This window comes from Rhinopithecus roxellana, chromosome 2, assembly GCF_007565055.1.
Source record: "Rhinopithecus roxellana isolate Shanxi Qingling chromosome 2, ASM756505v1, whole genome shotgun sequence".
Lineage (NCBI taxonomy): Eukaryota > Metazoa > Chordata > Mammalia > Primates > Cercopithecidae > Rhinopithecus > Rhinopithecus roxellana.
The window spans coordinates 34966687-34984948 of NC_044550.1; the positions used below are offsets into that span (position 1 = coordinate 34966687).

Genomic DNA, 18262 nt, shown 5'->3' on the forward strand with positions numbered 1-18262 from the left:
ACTCTCAGGCACACCCACCAGTGTAACCAACTTAATACGAGGTTCAAAGTTAAAATGGCCTTAGAGGTGAGGTTGCCAGGTTTATCAAATAAAAATGCCAGAAGCTCCATAAAATTTGAATTTCAGATAAATAATAATTTTTTTTAGCATAAATATGTACCAAATATTTTATCCTTTATTCTACACTACTTGGAGAGAGAATTTAGAAAGTCAAGATTCTACTAAGTAAGTCATGCTACTAAAATTATGTTAAAATTGCTGAACTTCACACAGTCTTTCAGGATCTCATTCACTTATTTGTTTACCCCCTAAAACACCTGTTAAGGTCTGTGTCAGGTCTTATGCCAGGGGGTAGAAACACAACAACCAAATCAACTAAGTTTTCACTTTAAGTAGCTTAGTAGTCTAATACAGGAAAAGAAATACACAATATTGGAAATATCTAAAATATCACTCAGCTCAATCTATATAGGCACAATGAAAATTCAAAAAAAAAATGTGAGAGTGGGGGTAAGAGGTAGAAGAGTCAAGAAAGCATTCATGGAGGCATGACCGTTGAGCATTGTCTTAGGAAGCAGTGGGACCACGTCAGGCTGATGGGAATGTACTCCAGGCTGAGGCCGTGAAGTAAGCCAAGTCTCAGAAACTGGGAGGAGACTAGGCTGCCCAGGAAAACAGCAGTTTCATTTGGCTGGAAAAGTGGGAAGGCCAGATTATAGAAATCTATGGCCTGACTCTGTTGTCTCAATTTTCATCCTAGGAAAGGTAATGAGTTTGAACCCCTGCAGTTCTAAACACAGTAAAAACATGGCTGTATTTGTGTCTAAGAAAGATCATTTTGGCCTCAGTTTGGAGGGTGAAGAGGAGAGTTAGAAGCCCTGCTGGAAGACCATGGCAATGAGCATGGAGCAAGATGATTAAGGGTTGAATTAGAACTGTGGAGGTGGTGAGAGATTTGAGAGCAGTGAAGAAAAAACCATCTCACATGGCCTCCAGGGGTCTATCTTGAGGGACAAGTGATGTTACTCACAGAGTACAGGAAGGAGAATAGGTGGGGGGGAGTGCCATGAGCTCAGTTTTGAACATGCACAATCCAGGGAGCAATGTGACTTACAGCTCTGGAGCTCGGGGGAGAGGTGTGGGGTCATCATATACAAGCAATTGTTGAAACTAAAAATCAGTTGAATGATTCAGGAAAATTATGCAGGATAAGACAGAAGTAGGCAAGGACCTGGGTAGCATCAGCATTTAGAAAAGAAGAAGAAGAAAAAAAAATTAGTACAGCTGACCAAGAAGAAATGATCCAAAGATAAGGAAGAGAAAAAAGAGCATGGTGACTGGGAAACTAAGGGAGGAAAAAGGTTTGCAAAAGAAAGTCATGACAGGTGCAGAGAGGACAAATAACATCTGAAAAGTTTCACTACACCTAGGAACCAGGCTGTGGGTGTCCTGTGCCACACATTTCAGTGGAGTCATTAGACCAAATGAAAGTGAAGGCCATGATTATAAACTGTTCCTTTGAGGGACTCAGGCTGAGAACGGAAGGGGAGAGGGAAACAAATAATTGAAAGGGGAAAAGGTTATTTTGTCTTTCTTATATTATAAAAATTCAAGGCAAATATAGATCCTGGAAAGGATTTTTAAAAGAGAAGAGTTTGAATGATTGGTGAAAGCAGATCTAGGAGAAAAGGGGGGTACATATGCAAAAGTGCAGTTGAGAGACTGGCTTTGAACAGAGCAGAGAAAGGCCTCCGTATGAAGAGTGGAAGGAGATGAGGGAGAGTGCAGTCACAGGTAAGTCTGTGACTCAATCTTTTCTATGCTGGTTGGCTAATGTCTTTAAAAATAAACAAAGCAAATCTTCCTGCTACAGAGAATCGACGTTTCAAAAATAGGGAACTGCTGAGATTTATTCTCTCTGTTCCCTTAATGCATCTACACCCTGCTAACCTCCCGAAAAATATTTTGAGAACATAAGAAAAAAGACGCTAAATGATGGGGCCAAATGTCCCATCTTGCATCCTGAAGAATTCAGCATCTGTCCACAGGCAAATGTGTAGAGTAAGAGAATGGGCTATGGCAATGGTCTTAATATCAAGGAAAAAGAAAATCACCCCTCAATTCAGGACTGGAAGAAATGAAAATTAATCTGAAAAGTGATCTTCCCTCCCACATGCCACAAAAACTCCTGAGGTTTCTAATTCTAGAACTGACATCTCAACAGAAGTGAGTAATCTGAAAGCTAAATGCAATTCCCCAGAAACGAAAAATTGCAGCAATATTTAGAAATTAGAATTGACCAACAATAAAAGCATTGCATATCAAACATTTTAAGGTACACCTAAAGTTATGCCTAGAGGGAAATTTGTAAATCTAAATAAAATTATTAGGAAGATGTAATTTCTCCCCAAACTAACCTATAACTTCAATGCAATATCAATAAAAATTCCACTTGAGTTTCCTTCCTTCCTTCCTTCCTTCCTTCCTTCCTTCCTTCCTTCCTTCCTTCCTTCCTTCCTTCCTTCCTTCCTTCCTTCCCTCCCTCCCTCCCTCCCTCCCTCCCTCCCTCCCTCCCTCCCTCTCTCTCTCTTTCTTTCTTTCTTTCTTTTCTTTCTTGACACAGGGTCTCACTCACTCTGTTACCCAAGCTGGAGTGCAGCAGGATGATCATGGCTTCCAGAACCTTCAATCTCCCAGGCTCAAGTGATTCTCCTGCCTCACCCTCCAGAGGAGCTAGGACTACATGCACACACTGCCACAACTGGCTAATTGTTTTTTTCATTTTTGGTAGAGATGAGGTCTCACTATGTTCCCCAGCCTGGTCTCAAACTCCTGAGCTCAAGAGATCCTCTCGCCTTGGCCTTTCAAAGTGCTGGGATTACAGGTGTGAGCCATCACACCCAGCCCAGCCCCAGCTGAGTTTTCTTAAGAATTCAGTAAATGGGCCGGGCGCGGTGGCTCAAGCCTGTAATCCCAGCACTTTGGGAGGCCGAGACGGGCGGATCACGAGGTCAGGAGATCGAGACCATCCTGGCTAACACAGTGAAACCCCGTCTCTACTAAAAAATACAAAAAAACAAAACAAAAAAAACTAGCCGGGCGAGGTGTCAGGTGCCTGTAGTCCCAGCTACTTGGGAGGCTGAGGCAGGAGAATGGCGTAAACCCGGGAGGCGGAGCTTGCAGTGAGCTGAGATCCGGCCACTGCACGTCCAGCCTGGGTGACAGAGCGAGACTCCGTCTCAAAAAAAAAAAAGAATTCAGTAAATGTACTCTAAAGTTTATGAATAGCTAAGTCAACTTTGAAAAGGAAAGGAAATTTTCCCAATCAGATATTGAGACATACTACAAAGCCATAGAAATTAATGAACAAAATAGTTTAATAGTGGTATAAGAACAGAAATTTAGACTATGGAAAGTTAGAAATTTCCATATCTTATAGCTCAGACAGAACTATATGTCTTTATATGTATATAAAGACCCTTTATATGTATAAAGACCCTTTTTATGTATATATGGAAATTTAATATACAATAAAGAGAAATAATGAAGGCCAGACTGAATGACTAAATAATGTTGGGAAAACTGGATCATGAAATGGAAAAAAATCAAATGGGACCCCTACTTAAACCCATATATATATATATAGACAACCTAAGTTAAGATAAAACATCAAATTAATAGAAGAAAATACAGAATAATTTACTTTTGAACCTTAGCAGAGAAGGTCTTATTAAAATTTCAAAAGAAAAACCTTCAAGCAAAAAATAATGAATTAAAGATTATTGTTTAACAAAGGCATTATATTCAAAGTTAAAAGACAACAGAGTGAGAAAATTTGCATATTTAAAACTGAAAAAAGGCTACTATCTATAACATACAAGGAAACTCCATAAAATGAACTCCATAAAAGGAGGCAAGGGCAATAGAACAATGAGAAAAGCACATTTAAAAAGTAATTTATAGAATAGAAAACTTCAAGACCAACAGGAGTTGAAGATATGCTCAAACTCATTAATCATCAGAAATAAGCAAATTTAATGGGTTGACTCTTTATACTCTTGATCAGAAAAAATCAGAATCTTGATAATGCCAAGTGGCGGCAAGGATGTGGAGATGAGTGAACCCTCATGCTTGGGAATGTAGATTGCACAGCCATTCTGGCAAGTAACCCGGCACTACTTGGTCAAATGAAGAATATGCAGAGTCAAAAAAACCAGTCATTCTGCTTCTCGATATAAATCTCAGGAAACTCCCTCTAGAGCTTTACAAAGGAACACATTTGAGGCTGTTCCCTGGTGCTCTCTAGTGATGCAGATGGAGAGAAAGGAGGGAGTCCATCACTGGGAGCATGGATGGGTAGTATGAGGGGGGCACACCAGGGAGCGCTACACAGCAGTGAGAAGTGAAGGGCTGGGGGCGAGAACAACATAGTGCATCTTAAAAATGTGCTCCTGAGTGAGAAAAGAAGGAAATAGCATGCAGTTTGTAACATCTCACTTAAGAAAATTAAATACACATGCACTCAAAATAAAAATACCCAGTTAGATAAGCTCATAAAAATAAAAATATTTTTAAAAATGGTTGCATGGGTGCAAAAGAGAAATGAAGATTAAAAGAAAGAAAAGGGAGAAAGAAAAAAGGAGGGAAGAAAGAGAAACGAAAGAAAGAGAATGACTAACAGAAACCTCTGATTTATTATGCTTTGATTTATTATGTTAGCTACAGTCAGAAAAGTCCTTCATAATGGCATAAACACTTAAAAGATAAAAGAATGAGGAGGTTTCCTCCTTTGAATTGTACCACCCTTTATATCTAATATTTGTAGAACACAATACACATACCACAGGTGAAACTGGTTACTGTAAGATCTTTCAGCCAGGGCATACCACCCTTCATAACAGGCTATGCTGGTTTTTTCTAAGCACTTGACTTTGAGATTTCTACAGATACAGGCTGGTAGGTTATAAATTATTGAACCCACACCAGCTGGTCTTTATCTTGAATAGCACGAATCCAAAATGGAAATAAGTCAGCATTATCAGCATCCGACATCTTAATTAACATTCCGATACCAATCAGTGAGTTGGTTCACTGTTGTTTTAGAAATATTTCTGTGAACATTTCTGAAGTCATTTTGATACAAACTTTGACAATGGTAACAATTTTATAAAAAGAGTAAACTCCAGTTTTGTGTATTAAAAGGCCTGTTGGTCAACACCAGCGGCATCACAAACTCTTTCATCAGTCTAAGCACATGACATGTGTTTAGTAATTACTTGTAGATCCATTGATTCATTGGTTGACTAATGTCAGCTATGATCCATCCTCCTGCCTGGAAGTTTCTTTCAGATGCTTTTCAAAATGTGTACAGATAAAGCAGATTCCCACCTCTCACAGCCTCAAGGCTCACATTAACTATTCCTCTTTTTAAATACACCACTTCTCCAGCAAAAGTTGCCTTCTCAATCCAGATAATGTACAGTCTCAGTGGCAGGTCAGTGTCACCGTTCCTCCATCAGTGACAGTAACCAGCATCCCAGGGGACTTAAAGGGTAAATGCCTTTAGGCCCTTGGACTAGTGCAAATTTGACATCTGTCGACCTTTAGAGAATACATCTGGCTTAATTGAGCAGGAAAGTGATGCTGGCAGAAAAAGATTAACATGCTCAGGCTAATGGTAACCTGGCCTTTCTTTCCTTGTTCTCTCCTGAATCCACATAAAAGCCACCTGTGACTCATCGATACCAGGTGAGATTTTTCACACTGGCAATACTGATGGATCCCTGCACAGCTTTAAGCAAGCAGCTGCCAAGGGCTATCTCTCTTCTCTAAGACAAGTGGATTTGTCAAGTCCCTAAAATCATCTCATTTTTGCTGTTGCCCTGCTCAGTGAACAAAACGAGGACAATAACTCAAGAAAGTTTTATGAGCTACACATTTTTATTGATTTGGCGGACTTAGTTATGAAAAAAAAAAGTCCTCTTGGCTTCTCTATAGGTATGATCATCAAGGTAAACTCAATTTAAACCTTTCATTTACTGTCAGGATGCCTGCAGACCTGGCAATGCCCACAGGGGTAGCCAGTTCATCTAAAGACTGGCAGAAGACACAGAAGAAGGTGCAGAGGTGGAAAGGGGGAAAGGATAACGAAAAGGAAAATTTAAAAAAACACAGGCAGAAGTGCATAAGGAAATACCACATTATAATGAGGAATAGAGTGGTTCCTAGGCAGTTAAGACCCAGAGCCAGAATATCTAAGCTTGAATCCTAACTCTGCCCCTTATTAGCTGTGTGACCTTAAGCAAGTTTCTTACCCTTTCAGTTTCCTATCTGGAAAATGAGAACAGTTATATCTACCTCATGAAATTGTGAGGATTAAATACCAAACACTGATAGAATGCTTACTATGTGCCAGGCACTATGCTAAGTGCTTGCATATCTTAACTCGATCCTCTCAACAGCTTTCTGAGTTGGGGGTGTATTCATTTTCTATGGCTACTGTAGCAAATTACCATGTTACCATAAACTCTTTGGCTTAAAACAACACAAATTTGTCATCTTATAGTTCTAGAGTTTAGAAGTCCTAGAATCAAGGTTCCTTCTGGAAGCTTTAGGGGTGGAATCTGTTCCTTGCCTGGACACTCTAGGGATGGAATCGGTTTCCTTGCCTTTTCTCAGATTCTAAAAGTCACCTGCATGTTCATGGCATTTTCCTTACTTCACTCTATCACTCCAACCTCTGGTCCCATCCTCGACCCTACTTTTCTGGCTCGTCTCTGTTGCCTCCCTCATATAAGGACTCTTGTAATTGATTATACGGGGGCTCACCCAGATCATCCAGGATAATATCCTCACGTCAAGATCCTTAACTTAATCACACCTACAGAGTCCTCTTTACCATTCAGGGGAACACACACAGTTCTACGGATTAGGACAAGGGCATCATTGGGAGCCCGTTATTGTATCTTCCACAGGTGCTACTAATAGCCCCGTTTCACAAGTGGGAATTGACATGCAGAGAGATTGACTAACGTGCCAAAAGTCATGCTTTCCCTCCTGACTTTCCTGCCTCTCAGTAGGTTAATGTTTATAAAGCACTTGGAACTGTGCCTGGTTCAAGGAAGCACTAAGCTGGGTTAACTCTCATTGCTATAGCCATGCGTGTTAAGGTAGAATGGATAATAACTGCTCAGCTTTAAGTCAGTGGCACCAACACCAAAGGTGGGTCTGCCCTCCGCTGGCCTAAGAGTCTCTTTGTCCCCATGTACATTTGGAAGGCAGTCTGGTGTTGATAGAGACTTTGGGATTTGGGGAAAGGAAAGACTGGGTGGGAGCCCAGTTCCTTTCCCTCCAGCTGTGGGTCTTGAGCAGGCCACCTGAGCCTCACTATCTTCACCTGCAGGACAAGGCTACAATGAGCACCCCAACCCTAGCAGACTGGTGGGGTAATTAAGAGGAATCCCACTGGTGAAAAGTGTTTTATACACATCTAAATCAAAGATTAATCTCAGCAGCTATTCACATATATGTTGAGTAAAAGAAACATTGGTGTGTTATGATTTGAATACAACAAGGGATGCTGGAAGAGAAAAAGGAAAGGATACGTTGGCATCGCAACCCAGCACTCACCGCTACAGGTGCCCTGCTTGTTGTAGAAGCCTTTTCCACAGCTGCTATCACAGCGGCCATCTCTCAGCACGTGGAGGGGATCTCTGCAGGCCAAGCAGTGCTTCTCCGCTGGGCCCCAGCAGCCTGCACAGGACTCATGGCAGACTGCAGACAAACAGCAAAATCAGTGAGTAGCCTACAGCAGAAAGGACTGGTCATCGTTTTTCTTTTAAATGTTTTAGAATTCACAAGGAGGATGTCAGTTTGTCCCTTAGTTCCTAAACTGCTATTGACATATTCACACCTCAAGACAAACACAACACCCTCTTCTCCAAGGAACTGTTTCTGTTGGCCAGAAGTACAACTTCAGTAAAGTATTGCTAAGACATTCAGAAGAGGAAATCAGAGGCTTTTGAGAAATGGGATTTACAAGGAAGTAAATCATAACTTTCTAGAGAAAGATGGACTGGTTAATGAAATCAGATGGTCCTCCACCCCCTCGATTTTTGTAATCACACCACAGAGTATCCACAGGATCACCACCTCCCAGCTGCAGCACCATCAGAATCAGCTGAGGAGGGACACCTTGGACTCTAGTCCCAGATCCAACCTTCTGAGAACCCAGTCCTACTTGACATCTATTGTACTTCGCCTTTCTAGCTCTTTCCCCCCAGTATTATCTGTCCTAAACATGTGTCTTAAGAACTCACAAAGCTTGCTTTTCTCTTATACCTTCAATTTCTTACTATAACTTGCTCCTTTAAGATTTTAAAATGTTCTCCCCTTCAGCATTTGATTTTTTTTGATTACTCTTCAAGCTCACTCTTCACCTTAGCACTTCTGCAGAAGGACCTATTCTGAATAACTGAATTTTTTTCCAATTTGGCTAACTGTATGGCTAACCCCTAACATCCTAATTCTTAAAATGTTTCCTTCACAATGGAGCATCAACTAGTTTGCAGAGGCATTGATTTTTACCAAAATTGGTAGGTAGAATGAATGCCTTGCTGCTTGCAAGCAGCTTTGTAACCCTACCTTAGTAATTCAAGAAGGCATCCCTTTGGATGCAGAAGGAAGGATATTTGCCTTGCAAACCTCAAGATCCAATTCTCTCTTCTCAGTTCTAAATTGCAGAAGCAAGTCCTAATTTCAGATACTTTTTCTCCCCCAAAACAGTAGGGATGATTACAAATTGCATTAACTGCTAGAAAGGGCTCTGCAATAAAGAGTAACAGTGGTGGGGGTGGTGGGGACCAACTGTAGATCAAAAGGATGAGAGGCAGTCAGCCATAGGGAGTCGGACCATCACAAGCAACTCTTGAGGAGGGAAGGAGCACATGTGTTTGGGGAAACTGAGGGCTACCCCTGTGGCTGGAGTTGGTGAGGCACAGTGGGGGGCCATGGCATGATCCATGGCTGCAGCCATAGGCAGAGACCTGGTCAAACTTGACCTTGGAGACCAAGGAAAGAAATTAGGACTTTTATCCTAATTACCATGTGAAGTCATAAATGAGCTCAGACAAGACAGACAGAAGATCTGATTGAGATGTTTGAAACCACTCTCTGGCTGCCATGTAGAGAGGGTATAAGGACTTGCTAGCAAGCAGGAGACCAGCACGGAGTCTACTGCATGACCCAGGTGAGAGAGGACTTGGACTAGTGGGGTGGGAAGCAGAGACAAAGGAAAATTTCCTTATTTATCATCTGGTTCCCTTGTGAGACCGTAAGCTCCATGAGGGCAGGGCCTATTTCTGTTTTGTTAACTCTGTACCAAGCACACTGCTTGTGCTTTACAAATGTCTCTTGAGTAACTTCATTTATATTTAACTCCTTATCTATATTTTATAAATGTTACATGAGAATACTGTCCATATGCAGGATAAGTTTAAGGATAAACTTATCCTTAAGCTTAGGTTAAGTTTTAGTTATAATTTACTTGGTACTAAATTATAGTTAAAGATGTGGATGCAAAGATCTCAGTAACAAATTCTACCCTTAACACACATGAAATCTGCCTGGCATTCAGATATTCTACCACCCTTTCATTACAGACTGTAGTCATCACCTGAAGAGTCAATGACTGTTCATGCCTTTGCCTCACTCACTCTAGAGTTGATCTAAAGTCATTACCAAAACAAACAAACAAAAAATCTGCTCTCATTTCTAAAAAGTTATGCCAAGTTGATACATCAACATTCAATAGAAGCACATAAGGATGCAGGTAAGTCACGTTCCCAGCTGGCCACAGGTAAGCCAAGTTATCTGAGGTCTGCTGCAGGAACACTTAGAACACTCTGTTGCCTAGGTGCACTGGTGACATTGCACAAACTGCACTGGGCATAAGTGCCAAGGATATGACGGATGGAAAGTGAGGCTAAAATGATAACAGGGGTCAGACTTCCAAGTTCAGATGGGCTAGGGTACGGACCTTGGACTTTGTGCCATGGAAAGTTTTCATTAGGACAGTGGAATGATCACTTCTGCTTTTTAGGGAGTTCATTCTGGCAGTGGGGAGAAAATAAAGTAACTCAAGACATCTGCAGGGGATGAAATCATCTTTGTCGAGAGGTGCAAAGGAGATAAAAAATTAAAGCACAGCTCCCTAGCTCTCTTCAGCGACTGGTTGAATAGCAGCACAGACATGCAGTTATACTGGTTGTTAAAATAGTAAAATACTTTCAAACTGGTTGATAAATGGCTGTCACCCTGAGCTTCATCCCCGGAATCTCCACCCGACATCATGCTCCACAAACAAAAGGTCTGACACAGGAGAAGGTCTGGGGGTCCCCCTCCTTCTCTCTGATGTGCATCTGTGCCATACTGCTTGTTAGATATTTTTACTATACCCTTGGTGTTACCAATCAGGACAGAGACCAAAGAATGAGCAGGATGGCCTCAATCAACAGACTTAGGGATGGCATTCAGGCCCCCCACAAACTGAGCTCTCCTTAACTTTCCAGCTCCATCTTCCACTATCTCCCCACGTATACCAATTCTATGAAGCAGGGCACCCTACGTGTGCCATGTGCCCACCTGTGAGTTCTGGATGCTCCACACAGTATTTGCCCAGCCCACAGTGTTTCCAGCTCCTTCCTTAGCTCCTAAAATCCTGTTTATATTTAATTTCCTGTTTATATTTCCTCAGTTGTCACTACTTCTGTGAAGCTTTGCTAAACTTGTCTAATACCCTTTCTCTATGTTCCTGCAATGTGTTGTATATGCCTCTCTTATTATATTTATCCTACTGTACTAACTTACTCAGTTACGAATCAATCTTAATGGAATTCAATCTTCAATGGAATTCAATACCCTCCCAAATGGGGACCACGTTTTAGTCATCATAAACCCTCAGTATCCAGACTGATGCCTGGCACCTAGTCAGTACTCATTAAGTGTTGGCTAAATGAATGTACAGCAGATTTTTTAAGTTGGTTATGGGTGATTCATCCTTTTAGTTACCTTCTACATTGAAGCAACTCACCACAAGGTCATAGTCTTAAGACATAACTTAAGAGAAACTTGAAGCTGTAATATGTACTTAATACATGCTGAAGTCCAAATCTGCTTATGATGATAAATACTGATGCTGCATCTATATAGAGTACCGAACATGACAGTGGTCCTACTGTTTTTTTTACATATTACGTAAAGGACATGTTCCATGGCCAGACACTACAGCAGAAGGAATTTTTATCTCAACACAGGAATATGCTGAGCTGTCATTTCTTATAATGATATACTTCCACTGTGGTTTCTTTAAAATAAATTGTATTGTGTATATTTAAGGTATACAACACGATATTATAAGGTGTATATATAATTTATACATATATTTATATATAAGGTATATATTTAAGGTATACAACGTGATATTATACCTTAAGGTATACAAGGTGTGTGTATATATATTTATATATACATCATTATAAAAAGGTGTGTATATATACACCTTATATCACATTGTATACCTTAAATATGTACCTTATATATATTTAATAATATATATTTATGTTTAATACACCTTATATTTTATAAGGCTAAGTATATATATATACACCTTATATTTTATGTTTTATATAAGGTGTATATATATGCACCTTATAATATGTTATATACCTTAAATATATATACACATACCTTATAATATCATGTTGTATACCTTAAAATATATATATAAAGAGTATTAGTGTATATATGGAGAGAGAGAGAGAGAGGAACAAATTAACATACCCGTCTTCTCATATAGTTACCCATTTTCCCCTGTGTGGCAAGAACAGCTATCATCCACTGATTTAGCAAAAATCCCACTGTGTTTGCAATTGATTTCTAATTTCTAACACTGAACATATGCTACCACAGATTATCTCTTACATGTGGCTTTTATTATATTTGGATTATTATAAAAAATAAGAGGTCACTCCCTGACTTTTCACCATAATTTCTCTTATGATACATTTCAGATCACACAGGGTTTGAATTACATATTGTGAACATTGTGGCAATAAATTTTAAAAGAGGGTGAATAAGAGAAAGCTGTCTTCTTGTCTCACATGCAGCAGATAATTTATTTGGTAAGGTCCCTGACTTTTCTGGAGCATAACCAGACATGCGTGGGCTTCTTCAGCAATTCATTTCAAAAAATGAAAAGGAACAAATCACTTTTCTTTTCGCAATTCTTTACTGAAACCCTACTCTAAAAATAACACACCTCTTTTTGTATCTGATACTTTTGAAATAGAAGATTGCTTTAAAAAATTTTTTAAGCTACACCTCTCTAAGAATAAAATGCAGCCCTTTTCCAGGGAAACATTAAAAGCACTCCCTATAATCACCTTATTTTCCACAAAGCCTTCCCAGACCCAGAGCAGTGGATACAGACACCCGTGTGCTCTTTTCTGTGACCATTTGGTGTAAGTTTCCAGAGAATTAGCACAACTGATCTGTAGTTCCTCTGAGATTCATCAGTGAGGCTGCAGTTCAGATTTTCAAACTGCCAAGATGTTTTTACTCACAACTGCACAGAAAAAGCCCAAACTTCAGGCACAAGCAGGTGTGATATACGCAAATCAAATTCCTTCATTCTGTTTCTTATCCAGTTTGTGGCAACTGCCAGCTTTCATTCTCGTCTCACAATGACTAGGTAGTACTCGCCAAGTTTTGAAGTATTATCAGGAGGGTAAATTTTAAATAAGAAGCTCTTGTTGGATGACAAATCTTTTCTGTCTTGAACTCAACTTCACTGTTCCTTGGTTTCCTAATCTGTAAAGCGGAAATAATAATATTTGTTGTACCTAATTCATGAGAACATGGAGAGATGACAAGTTTGGAAAAGCAGAGAATGTTGTGTGTGATCATATGAATGGCATGGGGGGATCTGCATTTTGTCTCAACTGCTGTCAAAAGCAAAGTAATTTTAAAGAAAGAAAATTAAAAGTCAACACAAGACAGAAGGGGGAAGGATGGAAAAGACTACAGGAAAGGTTGGCTCACTTAGAAAGGAAGGGAAGGGAAGAGAAGGGAAGGAAAGGGAAGAATTACAGCTTGCAGGGATTCGGCCAGCAGCTATATGAAGGAGCTCCAGCCTCTCCCAGGGGCTTTACACTTAGAATCTCTTTCCTTGCAACCTCTACAAAACAACCGCAAAAGCTCTTTGAAAGTGACTGGAAATACCTTAGTGAGGCCCTGATGCCTGAAAGACCACTTCCCCCTCCCCAGTCACAGCCCCACAAGAGGCCAAGGCTGGTTGCCTGAGATGCTAAAACTCCAGGCTAATTTAAAAGAAGTTCCAAAGAGATCTGAGCCATCACAATTTTTGATCCTTTTACTCCAATATTCTGTCCCTTCCCAGACCGGGCCTCTGCCCGCTACTGCCTTCCTTTGCCAGTTGAAGGCTTTACACCTGAAATGGGAATGTCTGGTCTCCACATATTCTGAAAACTCATAAGTACTCGAGGAACTTCATAATAGAAAAAAGTACGAACACGTAAAAAAAAATCTTCAGCATCATCAAAAGCTGGAGATACGCAAACCAAACAGGAGAGCAGCAACTAGATGCACTGGATGAGACATGCACATTACATTTTTAAACTGCAATTACTTTTGCACCACCTAACAACATGTGTACATCCTAGAAACAGTGCTTAGTGAGAAAAAAAAAAAAAAAAAAAGTCAAGAAAGAAGGAAATATCTGGTCGAGTGTGGTGGCTCGCGTCTGTAACCCCAGCAGTTTGGGAGGCGGATGCAGGCGGATCACTCGAGGTTAGGAGTTCAAGACCAGCCTGGCCAACATGGTGAAATCCTGTCTCTACTAAAAATACACAAGAATCAAATTAGCCAGGTGTGGTGGCACACGCCTGTAGTCCCAGCTACTCAGAAGGCTGAGACAGGAGAATCATTAGAACCTGGGAGGTGGAGGTTATAGTGAGCCAAGATCACGCCACTGTACTCCAGCCTGGGTGACAGAGTGAGACTCCATCTCAAACAAAACAAAACAAAACAAACACACAAAAAACAAAGGAAATATCTACCCAGGCATACAAAACAATAAAAGCATATGCATACAGAAAGTACACACTAAATCACATTAGTGTAGTTATTTAAAAGGGGAGCTGGGAAGAAGGGGAATGGGAATAGGGCATGATAACAAAAGGAATAGACAGGCGGATAGATAGGCAGACAAATAAGCAAGAGGACAGCTTGGCCCAGAACGATGGTGAAAATGACGAGCATGATTAACTCCACAGGCTTCATAAGAATCCCAAAAACACGTAAAAGAAAAAAATTGAACAAGATTTCATTTTACATCAATCAAATTGACAATTTAAGAAGGCTTGTAATACCTAGTGTTGACTGGAGTGCTGGCAAGTAGGCAACCTTATACATTTCTAGTAGGAGTACAAATTAGTGCAACTTTCTTAAAAGAGTGTAATATGTTACTCCGTGTCAGAAAGCTTAAAAACCGTACATAAACCTTTGGACTCGGCAGTCACATGTCTAAAAATTGATTCAAAAATATTTACCACAATTTCTACTAAAAATGTTTGCATCATGGTTGCATATAATTTAAAAAATTAGGAACAAATATCAAACCACAGAGGACTGGCTAACTGAATGATTGCATAGCCAGAGATGGAAAATGATACAACAGCTGTAAAAAGATGTTGTAGAAGGATAAGTAATAACATAAAGAAAGAAAGCAATAAAACTGTAAATAGAGTACAATTTTAGTTTTGAAAAAAAAAAAGACATCTTTATAAATTAGGAAGATATACACCAAAATACTAACAGTAGTGATTTGGGGGAGTTTGAGTTAGGAATTTTAGCTGACTTTTTATTATACTTTGTATTTTATTGACTTTTATTATTTTTTGGAATAAACATAAATTCATTTGGTACTTTGGGGGAATTTTAGTAATTTTCCTAATGGTGGAGGGAGGAAAGCTGTAGTCCTTTTCCCTAAAGTACATGCTAGGTAAATAGCTTGTTAACCTATTAATCATGATTGTGATACAGCTGTGATTTACCTGTCTTGGGTAACATATTTGAATTTTTAGCAGGGTCTTTGGTAGACACAGAACTTGAACCAAAGGAAATTACGTCCCTGCCAATGAAGGCTTTGGCAGGTCCACATGGACTTTACGTTGGTTCATAAGTCAGAGGACAAAGCCAGACATTCAGCTCATCAGGAGTATCTGGTAAAGTTATCTCTTCTATCTCCTGCCCCTCTACCTAGATTCCTGAATCGACAACACAGGTATAATCCAAGGGTTTTCACGACCACCAGCTTCTACTCATCCTCTGTGACCACTGAAAACCCACAGCTGCTAGGACTCCCTGTGTTCTCTCCCAAATCCCACACCCAGTGGCCCCTGTTAATTAAATGCCTATTGTCTACTCCAGTGATATCTTCTGAAATTGAAGAGCCAAAGGCGGGACCGCCAACCAAAACAACCTTTTGATGGGGGGAGTTCTCAGACTTCCTGGCTGTACTAACACAGCTGCTCAGATCTCAGCAGCACTAACAGGGAGGTGCTGTTAGCTCTGTGGGCAGCATAGAAGCAGGGGAGGGCAGAACAAGGACAGTGCTTGGGTGGGGAATGGAGAAGAGAAAGAATGTATGCCATACAGTCTCGCTAAAATAACTGAGAACCTTCCAAACTGGGCAGAAAGTCAGAAGACTTGTCACTAGTTTGTAATCCATAGCTGAAATATGGATTCAGATTTGTCAGGAAGAATGGGATCTGTCTGAAAGATAAACTCTGTGACATCAGTGGCAGGCTTTCTCTGCTGGTATGTGATACTTTTGTTCTGTCATTTGTCTTCTGGCATATACAGCAAAGGTCTAGAAGTGGCAAAGACGAATGCCAAACACAGCCAGCCTCCTGCCAAAGCTCAGGTCCCAGACACAGCACCACCAGCTGTTTTTCCCTCTTCTCTCCATTTATTCTGTACACGAATATGATATCCAAAGAGAGAGGGGCCTTGGAACACTGTTGTCACCGGCCTCACTGGGTCTTGCTTACTCAAAAACAACTTACATTCTAGGAAGGCAATCCTATCATCTTCCCTTCTGAATGGCCTGAAATACTCCATGGACACGACCCAAGTTTTGAAGACAGTTTATTTTATGAGTTACCCTCCCAACTCTGATAAAGCACACAACTATGTTAAACATGAAGAAAAGAGAAGAAAAAGAGGAGTGAGAAAAATAGAGTCTGTAATTTTCCTGAGGCCACAGCTAGCCAAAAATTGAGGACAAGGAGCAAATAGTAGAAGCCAACTGGAAGATAGGTCATATAGGTCATATGTAAGCCAAAGTTTAGTCATGCCTGTACATTTCTGTTCATTCCTCTCCATGCAATGGTCTATCACATTTTTTCTATCAAAAATTATTCCAAAGGGCCATAGATATACTTAGCACCATGTGAAATTCAGAAGTATACGACATGTCCCTGCCCAATGACTGATCATTTCCTATCATAGTCCCTTGTAAAGTATCTTTATAGCACTGATAATAATAATTTCATGTAATGATAACTATCTAAGTATTTAAAATTATCTTGTTTATTTGTTTAGAGACACTCTTCTCCCATTGAGGAAGTTAAGTTCCTTAACTAGAGGGAAGTTGTCTGTCTGCTTCACTCTGTATCTCTGGTGTCTGGGACAGGGCCTGGTACATAGAAGGCGCTCCACCAATATTTATACATGAACAGAATGGGAGAGACAGGAGGTACCACTTGAAGAAATAAGTCACCTTTACAAGAAAGTCAGCAATTTAGTAAGAGACCATAATTGCTGTAGAAAGCCAAAGAAGTTCTGAACAATGCATAGGATGTAAAGAGTAGAACAAAATGAGTGAAGGCAGTAGTAGAAACATGCAGGGCCCCTAAACTGAGTATGTGACTCGGCAATGAAACTGAGACTGATCCTCCAATCCTGGGGTATGTTGCAAGGGCTATGGAGGTGACACCACCTTGGCAATGACCATCCCAACAGAGCAAGGAGGGCCCCTGTCTTGCGAGGATGGCTCCTGGATTTCAGAACAGTAATTTCATAGGTACCATTGTCAAGAGGTCCACCCAGTACACAGCTAGGCTGGGATAAGTCATGTGTTGGAACACAACACCAAGACCCATTCAACCTCCACTGCTTTGGACCTGGCTGTGCAGGGTCAGTGCTTCATTTCTGCAAATGACTGGCTGCTCCAGTCAACCATAGTTCCAAAAAATAATTAACTTGAGAAGGTCCTCTGCTCAGGCCATAGCTTTTAAATGTCAACTAGGTCAACATCTTAGATGCAAATGTTACAGGTTTTTTTATTATAAACTTTTCCTCTAAATATGTCACAATATTGGCTAAGAAACAAATAATCATAGATTCTCATTATTTAATCTGAGCACTTAAAGAAAATTTTCTTTCCTTTTTAAAGAAAAAGGGATTTTAATTTATTGTAAAGAATACAGTATACTGTTCTCTATATATTTACTTCTCCATAACATATAAAAGCAGATTTTATTTTAGATGAGACATTGATGGCAGAAAACTCTTCTTGCTTAATGTAAGATATTTGTTTTTTATCTCTATAGGTTGAAAAATAAAGGAATGGTTTCAATAATATCAATAGCTGCCTTTTATTGCCCACCTACTAAGGCCAGGCATAATGTATTTATACATTTCGAACAGCTTTTCTAACCTTCATAATAATGGTTTAAAGTAGATAATATCATCCCCATTTTGCAGTTGAAAAAATTGAAGCTCAGAGAGGTTAAATGGCTTGCCAGAGCCCTCTTGCAGCAAGTGGTAGAATTGCCATTCAAAATAATCCTATCCCTTATAATCCTGTAAAATGTTCAGTTGCTTGCTTCTTTACATCTCAAAATCTGAGAAGATACAGCACTCTGATACAGAATAAACTTCAAAGGCTTTTGGTTTTTTGTTTTTGTTTGTTTTGTTTTATTTTACATCTCCACAAGCAACAACTAACCTGCCTTGACTGTGAGCTCACTATAGGTAAAGAGTGAATCTTATTTACTTTATATGCTTCATGTACTCAGGACCTAGAACAATGGTCAAAAAACAATGAAAGGGGAAATGAGATAAAAGGAACAAGGAAGAAGGACAATGGAAAGCAGAACCCAAGTCTCTAAACTTATGT

The 18262-nt window shown here is 40.0% G+C and overlaps 1 protein-coding gene across 1 annotated transcript in view; it reads right to left on the minus strand.

The window, feature by feature from the left end:
• The window catches only part of FRAS1 (Fraser extracellular matrix complex subunit 1), a 470770-nt gene that overhangs the window by 240703 nt on the left and 211805 nt on the right, over positions 1–18262 (minus strand). The window contains 1 exon segment of the mRNA XM_010384575.2: positions 7630–7773. Within this exon segment, the coding sequence (XP_010382877.2) occupies positions 7630–7773 (144 nt within the window).